The 15617-nt window shown below is 58.4% G+C and overlaps 2 protein-coding genes across 2 annotated transcripts in view; one reads left to right on the forward strand and one right to left on the reverse strand.

The window, feature by feature from the left end:
* Nucleotides 1-559: 559 nt before the first annotated feature.
* Nucleotides 560-15600, forward strand: CNTNAP1 (contactin associated protein 1). The gene is made up of 24 exons (XM_032871688.1): nucleotides 560-814; nucleotides 1684-1785; nucleotides 1879-2072; nucleotides 2535-2682; nucleotides 2771-2974; nucleotides 3574-3758; nucleotides 4294-4437; nucleotides 5120-5381; nucleotides 6631-6780; nucleotides 7039-7210; nucleotides 7675-7781; nucleotides 7924-8043; nucleotides 8417-8620; nucleotides 8834-8990; nucleotides 9074-9201; nucleotides 9501-9686; nucleotides 10166-10387; nucleotides 10644-10883; nucleotides 12016-12369; nucleotides 12540-12667; nucleotides 13071-13164; nucleotides 13370-13615; nucleotides 13715-13762; nucleotides 14243-15600. The coding sequence occupies exons 1-24, from the start codon at nucleotides 751-753 to the stop codon at nucleotides 14539-14541; spliced, it is 4158 nt and encodes a 1385-aa protein (XP_032727579.1). The 5' UTR covers nucleotides 560-750; the 3' UTR covers nucleotides 14542-15600.
* Nucleotides 11722-15617, reverse strand: part of EZH1 (enhancer of zeste 1 polycomb repressive complex 2 subunit) — a 35641-nt gene continuing 31745 nt past the window's right edge. Inside the window, exon 20 of the mRNA XM_032871697.1 lies at nucleotides 11722-11882. Within this exon, the coding sequence (XP_032727588.1) occupies nucleotides 11837-11882 (46 nt within the window). The 3' untranslated portion in view covers nucleotides 11722-11836. The remainder of the gene's footprint in view (nucleotides 11883-15617) is intronic.

Genomic DNA, 15617 nt, shown 5'->3' on the forward strand with positions numbered 1-15617 from the left:
TCTCTTTACCAGACTTTCCCATTTCACCCCCTAATTTTTTTTTTCTCTCTTTCTTTACCCTGCCAGTAGAAAAAGAATGGGTTTGGGAATATCATCATTTGCTAGCTACCTGTGTGATCTCGAGTAAGTTTACCTCTTTGAGCCTCAGGTTTTTCATTTGCAAAGTGGAGTAAGGTAAAAATGTCGAATTCACAGGGTTAAGAGGGTGCCTAGGATAGGTGCCTGAAGCATAATTTGCCTTCAGAAAATGTTAGATTCTTTTACTTACTCTTCTCTCAATCTCCAAATAGCCAACCCCCGATTTTCTTGGATTTTTCGGGACGCTCCACTGGCATTATCTTCCTTCCCCCAGCCCTGTGGCCACAGTCCCTGCCAGCCTTGGGTTATTCAGGGTATTTCCCGGCGGCTGGAGGCTCTCTACCCCCGCCCTTTCGCAGCAGGGCTGAGGCGCGCGCTTGCGCGGGGTCTGGGAGAGCTGCGCGTGCCGGGAGAGAGAGGCTGGGGAAGGGGGAGGTGAGAGGAGAGAGGGTGGGAAGGAGAGAGAGAGCAGCGGAGAACCTAGAACGACAGAGAGAGAGAGAAGGGAGAAGGGTTGGGGGAGAGAGAGGATAGAGGGAGGGGTGGGTTAGGAAGAGAGACAGCGATCCGCTGCGAACCCCGGGAGGAGAACTGGGAGCCCGAAGTGGACCTGGAGCCCTAGCCGGAGCCGGGCCCTGGGAGGCGGCCGCCGAGACCCGTCAGCCCTGCACCATGTGTCTTCGGCTCCTCTGCATCCTGCTCGCCGCGGTCTCGGGAGCCCGGGGCTGGGGCTACTGTGAGTGCCGGGCTCAGGTGCAAGCAGGGTGGGACCCGGGAGTCCGAAGCCTGCAGGGCGGGTCCAGCCGCAATGCGGCTAGGTGGTCGCGGGTCCCTTCCCCGGCCGGCGCGCGCTTGCTCGTTTCCATCCTTTTCTGCCTCTCCCCCGCGATCCGCAATGCAGCTCCGAGGCTGGAGCGCGCTCCCGGGCCGGTGCTGGGCAGCGAGGAGCCGAGGATTCAGTCGGCTCCGGGGAGGATTTGGGACTGGGATCCAAGCGGGAGCTGGTGCCTGGGCTTGAGGGTTGGGGATAAGGGTGGTACTGGTGATCCCAGCTGGGGTTAAGGTTTTGCCAGGATGTGGGGCTGGGCTTGGAGCTGGCCCAGGGGCTAGGGTTTGGGGCTGGGGCTGCATTTTGAGGCTGGGATCCAAGCAGGAGTTGGTGACCCTGATTGCTGTGAAGGTTGGACATGGTGATGCTGGTATGACTGGCTGGGTTTGGGACCAAGGCCTGGATTTGGGGTTGGTGAGGGTTGGGGGTGCTGATGAGTGGGATCCATGATAAGGCTGGGGCTGGATTGGTGCCTTGGGCTGACTCGGGTTTTGAAAGATGCTAAGGTTGTGTTTGGGGGAGTACTAAGCCTGGGCTGGTAGGAGGGCAGTCACAGACCTGGGGAAGATCCGGCTTAGGGGTCCCCCCAGAAGAAGAAGGCAGCCCCCCTGAGTGTGCAGCTGTTGCTGTAGCCCAGGTTGAGTAGATGGCTTAAGTTAGTGCTGGGGTGCCTGCTGGGGAACAGAGAAGGAGGAGCTCCAGTTGTTCAGTGTGCCTGGTGTTTGGAAGGACCTGGGAGGGGCCCTGCGACCAAAATGTCTGTTTCCCCAACCCAGACGGCTGTGACGAGGAGCTGGTCGGGCCTCTGTATGCACGCTCCCTGGGCGCTTCCTCCTACTATGGGCTCTTCACTGCGCCGAGATTTGCCCGGCTGCACGGTGAGCCAGGCGCCGCCCCAAGGTGTGGTGGGGGCCCTGGAGGGCCAGGCATAACAGGAGAGCCAGGGGTAAAAGCCCTTGCCTCTTCTATAGGCATAAGCGGATGGTCTCCCCGAACCGGGGACCCGAATCCTTGGCTCCAGATTGACTTAATGAAGAAGCACCGGATCCGAGCTGTGGCCACCCAGGGCTCATTTAACTCGTGGGACTGGGTCACACGCTACATGCTGCTCTATGGGGACCGAGTGGACAGCTGGACACCATTCTACCAGCAAGGGCACAATGCGGTATTCCAGGCCCCCTGTGCACGCACTTGGAGAACCCCCTCAGTTCTGCAACCTGCTCTGGGCACTGGCTTGGGGGGATGAAGGAGGAGGAGATGGGGACACGTGTGAGGAACAGCGGCTTCCCATGTGGGGATTCAGTCCAGAGGGACGGTCCACTCACCGTGGGTGCAAGACTTTCTCAGATGACAGGGTTTCACATACTTTAGGGTCAAATCTGGGAGAGCTTCTTGAATGAGGTGACATCCGAGTTGAGCTCGGAGGAGACAATAGGATGGCGGGAGAGGACACGCTACGCTAGGTCATCTGTTTTTCTAAAGCCACGAGGGTCCAGGAGATCAAGAAGAGTCTACTTTCTGGAAGCTGATATTGGCTGGGTGTGACAACTGCGGGCTGGGCTGGGAGGCTGTGGAGAAATAAAGCAGAAGGTGGGGACCTGATCTCCCCTCTGCCCTTCCCCCTCAGACCTTCTTCGGGAACGTGAACGAGTCGGCGATAGTGCGCCACGACCTGCACTACCACTTCACCGCGCGCTACATCCGCATCGTGCCCCTGGCTTGGAACCCGCGTGGCAAGATCGGCCTGAGGCTCGGCCTCTACGGCTGCCCTTACAGTAAGACTGCGGGAGTCGTGGGGGTGGGGGCGGAGGGCTCGGGAATCAGTCTTCTGGGTCCTCGGCCCACCTGCTGGCCTTCGCGCAGAGTCCGACGTGCTCTATTTCGACGGCGATGATGCCATCTCGTACCGCTTCCCGCGAGGGGTCAGCCGGAGTCTGTGGGATGTGTTCGCCTTCAGCTTCAAGACGGAAGAGAAGGACGGGCTCCTGCTGCATGCGGAGGGGGTCCAGGGCGACTACGTGACACTGGAGCTGCAGGGGGCGCACTTGCTGCTGCACATGAGCCTGGGTGAGCTCCACCGTCGCGGGTACGACCCCAGCGGCTTGGCTGCCACGCCCCTCGCGGCCCCGCCTCCGCGAAGCCGCACCCACTCCGGATCTTGCCATTCCTTACTGTTTGGACCGGCTCGCCTTTTCTGTGCCGGGTTTGGCGCTAACAAAACACTGGACTCCGAGTCAGAAGATCTGGATGCCAGTCTCAGCTCCACCTACCAGTGGTGTGACCTTGGACAAGGAACCTCTCCAGTCTGTTTCCTCATTGTGGAAACCTTATATACATTACGTGTACATACACATACAAGCCCAAAGAGTTGTTATTTTGTATCTCATTAGCTTTTCATAACAACCATAGGATGAAGTAGAAGCAGCTATTGTAAAACAGGGGCCCAGAGGGGTTAAACGACGTACCCTAAGTCACATTCTCCCCAGTGGGCACCACTCCATCCCAAGCTGAAGATATCCAATCTCTGTATACCTCCTCCCCCCCCAGGCTGCCCTGGGCCCTGTGCCAACCCTTCTCTGTGCTCCTGGATGCTGCTGCACCTGGGGGCTAGGCCTCTCTGGGGCTCTCCAGGTTGTAGGTCTGACCCTGCTCCTCCGTTCCCCCAGGCAGCAGCCCCATCCAGCCCAGGCCCGGTCACACCACTGTGAGCGCTGGTGGTGTCCTCAACGACCAGCACTGGCATTACGTGCGGGTGGACCGATTTGGCCGGGACGCAAACCTCACCCTGGACGGCTATGTACAGCGCTTCGTGCTCAACGGTGACTTTGAGAGGCTGAACTTGGACAATGAGGTGAGCAGAGTAGTTCATTTAGTCGAGTTGGGGTGCTGGGGGGGTCCGTGGGAGGACAGTGCTCTCCAGTTCCTGAATCTCCTAGCAGCTCTTGGCAAACTTGTGGTTCACGGGTCTGGGATGTTGTGGTTGTTGGTGTTGTTAGAAGGCAGATTTCCTGGGCACACACACCCCCACCAAAGAACAACTGACATGGGATCTGGAAATCTGGGTTTTGGGGATCAGATGAGATGAGAAAATTGCCCCATTGAATTGCCCAACTCTGTGGCCCTGATCTGCAGGTAAAGAATCCCAGACATGTTAATTGACCTACCCAAGGGCATGCACCCAATCTGTGGTGGAGTCAGGGCCAGCACCCAAGCCTGGGGAGGCCCAGCAAGCTTCCAGCTTGAATAGCGATGCTGGGGAAATGTGTATTTCAAGTCTTATATAAACCCAGGCTGGGAGCCTGGGAAAGCCTGGGGAGGAGGAGAGAGAGAGGGGCATGAGCTTGTACTGGCATCCAGGGAACCTAACCCCCTTGCCCCGCCCGCAGATGTACATTGGGGGTCTGGTGGGCGCTGCACAGAAGAACCTCGCTTATCGGCATAATTTCCGAGGCTGCATAGAAAACATAATCTTCAACCGAGTCAACATCGCAGACCTGGCTGTGCGGCGCCATTCGAGGATCACCTTCGAGGCCAGTGGGCAGGGCGTTCAGGGAGGGCGGGACATCAAGCTGCTCCGAAAGCAAAGAGAATCAGATAAAAGCTGAGGATTCCTCTCTCCCCAGCCAAATGCTCAAGTGGGTGGAGGGCGCCATCACAGACTCACAGGAGGTGCAAAGGCCACCCCTCCCTAACCCCCAGCTGAGAAGCTGTGGTCTGGTCTAACCACATCCTCAATTAATGTTTGAGGAAAATAAGATGCAGAGACCGGGAGTGGCTTGGCCAGGGATCACCGAGTTGTACAGTGGTTGAGTCCGATCTTGAACCCAGGTCTGTTTTGGTGTGGTCCCCGTCCCCCACCCCACCCCACCCCACCCCAGCTCAGCAGCGAATGTTCTAGTGCCTGCCAGGAAGCCAGCCGGAAGTTTGCTCTCCAGGCTGGGAGGAAGGGAAGGAGGGAGCGGCGGCCCATGGAGATCGTGTAAAGAAGTCACAGCCAGCAGAGAGTCCCCCAGGGCCGCTTGGTTGGAGACCCCCTCCACAGCTGGTTATGGTTGTGGAGGGTGGGAATGGTCAGAATGGGAGGTCTCCCCCGCACACACTCCGAGGCAGTGTGGGGAGGAAGGTCCGAGACCACTATGGAAACTGAATTCCCCAGGGAGGCAGGCGGCTTCATTCTCTTGGGTGCTGATGGAGCCTCACCTTCATCCTCAGGGTAAGGTGGCCTTCCGTTGCCTGGACCCGGTTCCTCACCCGGTCAACTTCGGAGGGCCTCACAACTTCGTGCAGGTGCCTGGCTTCCCGCGCCGAGGCCGCTTCGCGGTCTCCTTCCGCTTCCGCACCTGGGATCTCACGGGGCTGCTGCTTTTCTCCCGCCTGGGGGACGGGCTGGGCCACGTGGAGCTGATGCTCAGCGAAGGGCAGGTCAACGTGTCCATCGCGCAGACTGGCCGAAAGAAGCTTCAGTTCGCTGCTGGTGAGGGGTGGAAAGTTGCCGGGGGTGGGGGGTGGGTAGGGGAGGAGGAGACCCCAGGAGGAGCCTGTGTGGGCCAGCACTGAGGCCCTGGCTTATTGGAGAGGGGCGAGGGCGGGGCGGGGCGCGAGCACGGGGGTGGGGGGGGGGGCTGGGAAAAGCAGGGAGTGGCCAGAGGCTCAGAGTCAGAGCTGAGGGTCTAAGGGTGCTGGGAGAGGCAGGAGGGCCTAGAGTCCTGGTACACTCTAGCTCCAGGGGGCTCCAGAAGTGTTTGTCACTTGTTTGTGGCTTTGCAGACTCTGCCTCAGCTGCTAGGGTCAGGGAAGACAGTCAAAGATGTCAGCACTCAGTGGGAGCAGTGTAATGGCGGGGGTGGTGCCTGGGGGGGCTCAGTCAGTTCAGTTAGGCATCTGACCCTTGATTTGGGCTCAAGTCTTTATCCCAGGGTGATGAGTCCCTTGTTGAACTTCATGCTCAGCGGGGAGTCAGCTTGAGATTCTTTCTCTCTCCCTCTGGACCCCACCCTCCCCCACAGGCACTCTCCACTCTCCTCTGTCTCTCTCAAATAAATAAATCTTTAATATATATTATACACCATTTATTTATTTATTTACTTACTTATTTATTTATTTAAAAAAGATTTTATTGGGACGCCTGGGTGGCTCAGTTGGTTAAGCAGCTGCCTTTGGCTCAGGTCATGATCCCGGCGTCCTGGGATCGAGTCCCGCATCGGGCTCCTTGCTCGGCGGGGAGCCTGCTTCTCCCTCTGCCTGCCATTCTGTCTGCCTGTGCTCGCTCTCTCTCCCTCTCTCTCAGACAAATAAATAAAATCTTTAAAAAAAAATAATAAAATAAAAATAAAAAAGATTTTATTTATCTATTTGACACACAGAGAGAGATCACAAGGAGGCAGATAGGCAGGTGGTGGGGGGGGGTCAGACTCCCCGCTGAGCAGAGAACCCGATGCAGGGCTCGATCCCAGGACCCTGAGATCAGGACCTGAGCCGAAGGCAGAAGCTTAACCCACTGAGCCACCCAGGCGCCCCATGTTTTATATACTATTTATATGTTTAATATGTGATGTGTTTTGTATATTGTATATCATACACACACACACACACACATATATATATATATAGTGTAATGGAGGGCACATAGGACCGAATGAGGTCGCTGCCTCTAGGCTCCAGACACCCTTCTCTCAGAATGTGGTGCTTCCCACACATTCACTCCATCCTTTCCTCCTGCCCAGGGTACCGCCTGAACGATGGCTTTTGGCACGAGGTGAATTTTGCAGCCCAGGAGAACCATGCCGTCATCAGCATCGATGATGTGGAGGGGGCAGAGGTCAGGGTCTCATACCCACTGCTGATCCGCACCGGCACCTCATACTTCTTTGGGGGTAAGTGGGAGCCAACCCGGCCAGACCCCTGTCTCTGGGTGGGAAGGCACCACCAAAGTCCCCTCAGATGGGGCTGCCTGGAGAGTTTGGTAGGGATAAATCCCCGTCTCCCCTCTGGAGCCTTGGGGACTGGAAAGTCACTGCCATGGTCTCTTGGCCCCCTTCCTTCCTTCATGTCTGGCTTTCCTTTGGAATCTCCCTGGGGGAGGGTCTCTGGGGTCTCCCCTGGGGAGGGCCTCACAGGGGTGGTTGCTCCAGGTTGTCCCAAACCAGCCAGTCGATCGGGCTGCCACTCCAACCAGACGGCGTTCCATGGCTGCATGGAGCTGCTCAAGGTGGACGGTCAGCTGGTCAACCTGACTCTGGTGGAGGGCCGGCGGCTGGGATACTATGCTGAGGTCCTCTTTGACACATGTGGCATCACTGATAGGTATCCGGAAGCCCCTCTCCCTGCAAGAGGTGACCCCTCCAAAGCCCTCTTCGGTGGTCTCCTGATGGGATTGGCCTTTCTCAATAATCTCCCCCCTCCTGCTCCCAGCTCCTCCGTGTCCCACCTGGAGATGATTCCTCCTTGGCCTCTCATCTCACCCTCTTGTCCTTCTTTACCTAGCTCTTCCATTAAAGCGACACACGCTCAGAATGGAAACGAAGCCTCTTCTCTTGGTCCTAGAGGGTTTTCTTCTGTGGGGGAGGAGAGGGAGGGGGTGGGTACACAGTAGTCCTTGAGCCCTGAGGCTTGCCTTAGTGTGCCAGCACTTAGGCATATACCTGGCTTGTTCCTCGGGGTCCTGGCGCTCTCAGGAGCCGGAAGTGAAGCCTGTAGGGATCAGACCCCACGCTCACGCTCTCGCTCACAGTAAGGCGCCTTCCCTTGGTGCTGACCCTCTTCTCTAGGTGTAGCCCTAACATGTGTGAGCATGATGGACGCTGCTACCAGTCCTGGGATGACTTCATCTGCTACTGTGAACTGACAGGCTACAAGGGGGAGACCTGTCACCAACGTAAGCCGGCTGGGGGAGGGGGCCGCTCAGGGACAGGGAGGCCAGGAGGTTGCTGGGGATCATGAGGCTGCTGGAGCCGGTAGGACTGGCCCTCCTCGCCCTCTGACCCCATAACTGCTTTCTCCACCCCACAACCTACCAGCTCTGTATAAGGAATCTTGTGAGGCTTATCGGCTCAGTGGGAAAACTTCTGGAAACTTCACCATTGATCCTGATGGCAGTGGCCCTCTGAAGCCATTTGTAGTGTACTGTGATATCCGAGGTAAGTGACTCTGATGGGTGGTGAAGGGGCAGCTAATAAGGCTGTGAGGGGGTGTGGGGGAAACGGGGGGTTGAAGGGGGGGCAGGGGCTAGCAAGACTGAACTGTGGTGTGTGAGCGGGTAAAGGATGGCAGAGGGGAAAGGGGACACTCAGGAATTTGTAATCTAGCCTTGCAGATAAATTCTAGCTTCCTGATCCAGTCCAGCCATCACATCTAGCCTCAACAATGTCGAGGGCCCAGAGCTAGGCTGGAACAGAGCTGCTTGGCCAACTTTACTGGCTCTGAGGAGCAGCAGCGGTGGTGGACATGGGCAGAGAGATGGATAGAGAATGGCCACCTTGAGCCAAAACTCTGTCTCTTCCACTCCCCCAGAGAACCGGGCATGGACAGTTGTGCGGCATGACAGGCTGTGGACAACTCGGGTGACAGGTTCTAGCATGGAGCGGCCGTTCCTGGGGGCCATCCAGTACTGGAATGCCTCCTGGGAGGAAGTCAGTGCCCTGGCCAATGCTTCCCAGCACTGCGAACAGTGGATCGAGTTCTCCTGCTACAATTCCCGGCTGCTCAACACTGCTGGTGAGGGCCTGGGCTGCCGTGGGCGGGGTGCAGAGCTGGAGGAGAGCCCTGGTTGGCGGGGGGCGGGGGCAGGGCTGGGAGGAGGGAACCAGAGAGGTCAGCTGGAGTTCTTGAACACTTGAGCAAGGATCTGGGCTGGTTGGAAAGGGGAGAGAGGAGCCCACAGACTAATGGAGGGATGGGGCCTGCCAATGGCCCCCACATCTTCCCCAGGAGGCTACCCCTACAGCTTCTGGATTGGGCGAAATGAGGAGCAGCACTTCTACTGGGGAGGCTCACAGCCCGGGATCCAGCGCTGTGCCTGTGGTCTGGACCGGAGCTGCGTGGACCCCGCTCTGCACTGTAACTGTGATGCCGACCAGCCCCAGTGGTGAGGGGCTGAGGGCCAGGGCGCTCAGGATTCCAAGGGCAGCGGAGCAGCAGGGGCTGAACCGCTGCGTCCTGCCCCCACAGGAGAACCGACAAGGGACTGCTGACCTTTGTGGACCATTTGCCCGTCACTCAGGTGGTGGTGGGGGACACGAACCGCTCCAATTCTGAGGCCCAGTTCTTCCTGAGGCCTCTGCGCTGCTATGGCGATCGTGAGTGGCAGAACCCTTTTGTGCGCCCTCCCCAGGGTTGGCTTTCCAGTTTCCGAAATTTAGACCACCTGACCCACTGCAGGTCTCTAGGACATCCTGCCAGACACCCAGCTCCTGCCAGGATGGGACCCCTTCTGTGTGGTTCCCCTGCTGCTCATTCTCTTTCATTACACCCCCTTCTTCTCCCCTCGGTTCCCCCTAACCGTTCTCCTTGCCCCATCTTCCCCCACCCCACCGGGGGCTCCCTTATTTCTCCACCCTCTGACCTCCCTGACCAGGCTTTCCTCCTGGTTTTGCAGGAAATTCCTGGAACACCATCTCCTTCCACACTGGGGCTGCCCTGCGCTTTCCCCCGATCCGTGCCAACCACAGCCTTGATGTCTCCTTCTACTTCAGGACCTCGGCTCCCTCGGGAGTCTTCCTAGAGAATATGGGGGGCCCTTACTGCCAGTGGCGCCGGCCTTACGTACGGGTGGAACTCAACAGTGAGCAGGCAGACCCTGGGAGGGACATGGGCTAGACGGAGATTTCTGGGGGGAGGTGGGGTAGGCAGAGGCTGGGGGAAGGGGCAAAGGCAGGCGCCAGCACGTAAAGGGCTTTAGAGAACGGTAGGTTCTAGAGCCGGGTCTGTCTTGGTAGCAGCTTTGTGAACTTGGGCACTTGCTTCAGCAATCTGGGCCTCAGGCCCCTCACCTTCAAGAAGGTACTTGGACTCCTGAGGTGTTTTCTGCCTGACTAGTTACACTTCTAACCTCAGCAGTGGGGCTGGGAGGCTGGCTCCAGGGATCTGCAAATTTGGGAGAGACCAGGAGTGTAAGGTTTTAAGGAGTTTATGGGTTTGGTCCCAGGCTGAGGAAAACTAGAGGGATGTTCAAGGAACTCCGAGGAGTGAGGAGGAGAGGTTGTATGGAGTGAGGAACCTGTGGGGTCTGAGTCTTTTCTCCCCACCCCCTGCGTTGTCCAGCCTCCCGGGACGTGGTTTTTGCCTTCGATGTGGGGAATGGGGATGAGAACCTGACAGTACACTCAGATGACTTTGAATTCAACGATGATGAGTGGCACCTGGTCCGGGCGGAAATCAACGTGAAGCAGGCCCGGCTCCGTGTGGACCACCGGCCCTGGGTGCTGCGGCCCATGCCCCTACAGACCTACATCTGGCTGGAGTACGACCAGCCCCTTTACGTCGGTGAGCTGCAGCCTTTCGCCGGGTCTGAGGCCTCCTGCCCCTTCCCACCCTCTCACCGCAGCTCTCCTTGCTTCCAGGAGCCCTGTGTCTGAGGTCCCGACGCCCTCTGCTGCGGAGTGGGCCAAGAGCTCACCTCTCCTGTCTAGGCCATGGATTTTATTCCATGCTCTCACCCCCCTTGGCTCCCTTCCCAGCCCCAATACTTACCCCTGCCTCTGACTCTACACCCATTTCTTGACCTGCCCGCCCTTCCCAGGATCTGCAGAGCTAAAGAGGCGTCCCTTCGTGGGTTGCCTGAGGGCAATGCGTCTGAATGGAGTAACTCTGAACCTGGAGGGCCGTGCCAATGCCTCGGAGGGTACCTCACCCAACTGCACAGGCCATTGCGCCCACCCCCGGTTCCCCTGTTTCCACGGAGGCCGCTGTGTGGAGCGCTACAGCTACTACACGTGTGACTGTGACCTCACGGCATTTGATGGGCCATACTGCAACCACGGTCAGTGCAGCTGTATATGGGAGACCCAGGAGCCACAGGGCGCAGAGGGGTATTGGAAGGGCAAGGGAAGGATGGTGGGTGCAGGGTCAGCACCAGGGAAAACTAGAGTTGTCCCTGGCTTCCTGAGCTCTGAGCTGGGACCGTCTCTGAGCCAGGACTGCTGAAGGTGATGGGCGACTCCAAGCCATAAAGAGGCGCGAGGAGGGGATGATGCAGCTGGCTGGTACTGAAAGAACTCAAAAGCAACCGCCAGATAACTTCCCCATCTTCCCACTGTCACCAAGATATCACAGGCTCCCCCCGCCCCCTTGCAAGCATACCCAGCTCAGGTGGTGCAGTGCGCTCCCATGCCATTTCCTAGTTGATAATCGCTGAGCTCCTAAACAGGTGTCTACAGCCTGGTTCTTGGTTAAGGCAAGCCTTGACATTCACCTTAGCAAGATTCTGCACGTGCCCCCAGACCACATCCTTCCTAAGGCTGGTCTAGGAGGATGCCCGTGCAGGAGCGTTCATGGTGGGAGAAGTCTCCCGGAGCAGACACTTGCAGGGACTCAGGGACCAGCAGAGGACCTTGGGTCTTGGTTTGGGGGTGAGTAGTGGAGAGTGTACCAGAGAGGATCGTGAGACTTCGATCCTTTTTTTTTTTTTTAGCTTCTATTTATTTATTTGTGAGAGAGAGGGAGCACGAGGAGGGGGAGGGGCAGAGGGAGAAACAGACTCCCTACTGAGCAGGGAGCCTGACACAGGCTCGATCTCAGGACCCTGGGAGCATGACCCGAGCCCAAAGCAGACGCTTAATTGACTGAGCCACCCAGGCATCCCCATGATACCTCGATTCTAATCGTGGCTCTCTGTATACGGCATATCCTTATGGAAGTCACTAGCCACTTCTGAGACTCGGTTTCCCCCATCTGTAAAAGGCACAGGTCGTATTGGATGATCTTTTCCATTTCTCATGGTTTTAAGATTCCATTCTGGGACCTAGAGGCTCCAGGGGACCTGACAGTGAGTGAAGGCAGGCTGTGATAGTGGCAGGACGTGAGGCTGAGGTCCAGGGTGGGTGGGTGGGTGGGTGACCGACAATGTCTGAAGCCAGGAGCAGCAGCGCTGATCCCCCTCCATGTGCCCTCAGATATCGGCGGATTCTTCGAGCCCGGCACCTGGATGCGCTACAACCTGCAGTCTGCTCTGCGCTCAGCAGCCCGGGAGTTCTCACACATGCTGAGCCGCCCGGTGCCGGGCTATGAGCCGGGTTATGTCCCTGGCTATGACACTCCGGGCTACGTGCCCGGCTACCACGGGCCCGGGTACCGTCTGCCTGAGTACCCCCGGCCCGGCCGGCCGGTGCCCGGGTACCGAGGGCCAGTCTACAATGTCACTGGAGAGGAGGTGTCCTTCAGCTTCAGCACGGACTCCGCCCCCGCGGTCCTGCTCTATGTCAGCTCCTTCGTGCGTGACTACATGGCCGTGCTCATCAAGGAAGATGGTAAGGTCCCACAGGGCCCCCAGCCCCAGCTTCCTGCAGGGCGCCCTTCACTGTCGCAGCTGCTGGTCCACTGGGACAACCCCCAGCCCGACCCAGAGCTCCCCGAAGAGGGGGCTGTGGGTACTGAGTGGACACGCCCTTTCTCCCCCTGCCCCACCCCCATCCCGCAGGGACCCTGCAGCTGCGGTACCAGCTGGGCACCAGCCCCTACGTGTACCAGCTGACCACGAGGCCGGTCACGGACGGCCAGCCGCACAGCGTCAACATCACCCGCGTCTACCGCAACCTCTTCATCCAGGTGCGCGGAGGGACAGGGACCCCCTCGGGACGCACCCAGGCAGTGGCCCCAGGGACGTGTCCAATAGCACAGGGAGAGTGCATCCCAGTTTACAGAGGAGTCTCAGGGGTCTTGTGTGTTGCTCTGGGAGGTCGTCTGGGGAGGTGGATGTTCTCATGTCTGTTCCGTAAGGCAGTGAATGGGCTCAGGGCGTCTCGGGGTTCCCCACCGAGGCAGGCCACCGGCAGCTGCCACGACGGGGCTCAGAACGAGGCTGCCGGGTTGTTCACAGTGAATCCTTCAGTGGGTGGCTGTCCACCTGCGGCTGAGCGAGGGCTCCCCAGCAGCACGGGAGTCCCCGCGTGGGCCTGGTTTGGTCAGCCTCTGGTTCTCCCTCCCTCCGCGCCTCTCCCCTGCCCCTCAGGTGGACTACTTCCCACTGACGGAGCAGAAGTTCTCGCTGTTGGTGGACAGCCAGCTGGACTCACCCAAGGCCTTGTATTTGGGGCGTGTTATGGGTGAGCTGAGGGTGCCAGCGTGTTTGGGGCGAGGAGCATGGGGGTGGAGGCGCGAGGGAGCCCTGGAGGACGAGGGAGCCCCAGAGGATATGGGAGCCAGGGTGGCTGCGAAGGCAGCGGTGAGGGGCCGGAAACCCGCTGGTAGTGAGTGGGGCAAAGCTGGAGGGGCCCAGCCCCTCTCCCTCTGGGCCTGCCTCTCCCTCAGAGACCGGCGTCATCGACCCAGAGATCCAGCGCTACAACACCCCGGGGTTTTCGGGGTGCCTGTCTGGCGTTCGATTCAACAACGTGGCTCCCCTCAAGACCCACTTCCGGGCCCCTCGGCCCATGACAGCTGAGCTGGCCGAGGCCCTCCGCGTTCAGGGGGAGCTATCCGAATCTAACTGCGGAGCCATGCCGCGCCTTGTCGCAGAGGTGCCGCCCGAGCTGGACCCCTGGTATCTGCCCCCAGGTGGGTCTGGGGGACACACAGAGGAGGGAGGGTCGACAGGGAAGGGCAGCGGTTCTTAACACGGAGGAGGCTTCGCCTCACCAGTGCTTTCCCCTCCAGACTTCCCGTACTACCACGATGAGGGATGGGTTGCCATACTTCTCGGCTGTAAGTAACAGGAGCACTACCTTGATCTCATTCCACCCTCTGTGGGCATCCCCTCCCTGTCCCGGACCCCCGGGCTGAGGGCGGCGAAGGCATAAGGCGAGGGGGCACACACACGGATGAGCCAGGCTGTGTGGACGGCAGCAGAGTCGTGAGCTGCCGAGTCCTCCGTGTCTGAGGACACCAGGGACTCTGAAATGAACTATTAACATGGGGCTCTAGCAAAGGGATGAGGAGAAAGAGGGTGCAGCAGTTTCTAGAGAGGTGAGAAACTGGGGTAAGCCCAGGGGTGTGGAAAGAGAATACGGGAAACCGAAGACAGCAGCGGGGTGAGCCCGGAATTCAGACCTGCAGGACACTTGGGACTGGCTTGACACACGTGAACTGCGGACGGCCACGCACGTACCCTTTTGGCCAAAAGCATCCATGTGTGTCTGCGGAGAAACCCCCAAGATCGGCCCTGAACTCTTTTTTCCCTTGCAGTTTTGGTGGCCTTCCTGCTGCTGGGGCTGGTGGGGATGTTGGTGCTTTTCTATCTGCAAAATCATCGCTACAAGGGCTCCTACCACACCAATGAGCCCAAGGCCACCCATGATTACCACCCTGGCAGCAAACCTCCCCTCCCTGCTTCAGGCGCTGCCCCAGTCCCAGCCCCTACAGCAGCTTCCACCCCAGCCCCAGCCCCAGCCCCAACCCCAGCCCCAGCCCCAGCCCCAGCCCCAGCCCCTGGTCCCCGGGACCAAAATCTCCCCCAGATCCTGGAGGAGTCCAGATCTGAGTGAATCAGGAGAAGGGCTCTAGGGACCAAGTCCATCTCCTCTGAATCCCCCAATTCCCACCTCTCCCCACCCTGTCAGGGACATTTGGCTCCTCTTAGCTGGTTCCGCTCAAGCAGAGGAGGCCCCTCCTGCCAAGTCTGGCAGGCCGAGCTACAGATGGGACCAAAGGGAGTGGCCAGCCTCACTGCCTAAACCAATGCCCTCCCCGTCCCCATTTCCCCAGGCTCCTGGTTGTTCGCCTGCCCCAAAGGAGAAGCTCCATGGGGTTGAGACAGGCCCCCTCTGCCATCCCTGTCCCAGCTGCTGCAGGGATTAACAACAGAGTGCAGGGGAGATTAACCGCTTCCCTTCCAATATTCAGTCTCAGCAGGGACAGATGTGCGGGATTGCCGGGATGCACAGGGTATGGGGGGAGGAGGCTGCTAAATCATATCCCCTAGCCTCCCCCCTGCCCCGCAGAACGTCTTCCATCTGCTTCCACTCAGTTGGGGGTTAGGGAAGACTTTGTTGCTGTTCCCCACCTTCTCATTTTTGTTTTGTACAGAGACCGAGAGGCCTCGCTTTTAGCACCTTAGTACCTCCGCTGCTTCACATGCTTTAGCCAAAGCCATGAAAAAAAACTTGCAATGTAGAGAGAAAAATGCAGACACACCGACTAGCCAGCCCTCTGTTCTTCCTCCCTCTCCCAAGATATGCAATAGCCTTGGTGCCTGTCCAAAGGCTTGGCCCCCTCTCCAGTGCATGAGGAGTCTTCTTTCCTCCGCTCAGAGATGCTGCTTTGTTTGCCCAGGAGGTCATATTCTTTATATATATTTTTTGTTGCAAAGTCTCTCTCCAGAGAAACTCTATATATTACTCTAATTTTTTAATTATCAGTTTATATATAAAAGAAAAATCAATCGACTGTCCTGTGCTGTGCCCACGGTCTGTAGTTTTTGCTTCTCCCGTGTTGGAAGTCTTGTGAGGTCTGCTGGCCACTCACCCAGCCCGACCCAGCCTCCACTCTCAAGCCGTGCGCTCAGAGCCAGAGCCGTCCTAATAAAGCAGAGTGGCAGAGCCCCAGTCTGTGCGTGGTAGCT

Source organism: Lontra canadensis, unplaced genomic scaffold (genome assembly GCF_010015895.1).
Source record: "Lontra canadensis isolate GAN:19392208 unplaced genomic scaffold, GSC_riverotter_1.0 scaffold43, whole genome shotgun sequence".
Lineage (NCBI taxonomy): Eukaryota > Metazoa > Chordata > Mammalia > Carnivora > Mustelidae > Lontra > Lontra canadensis.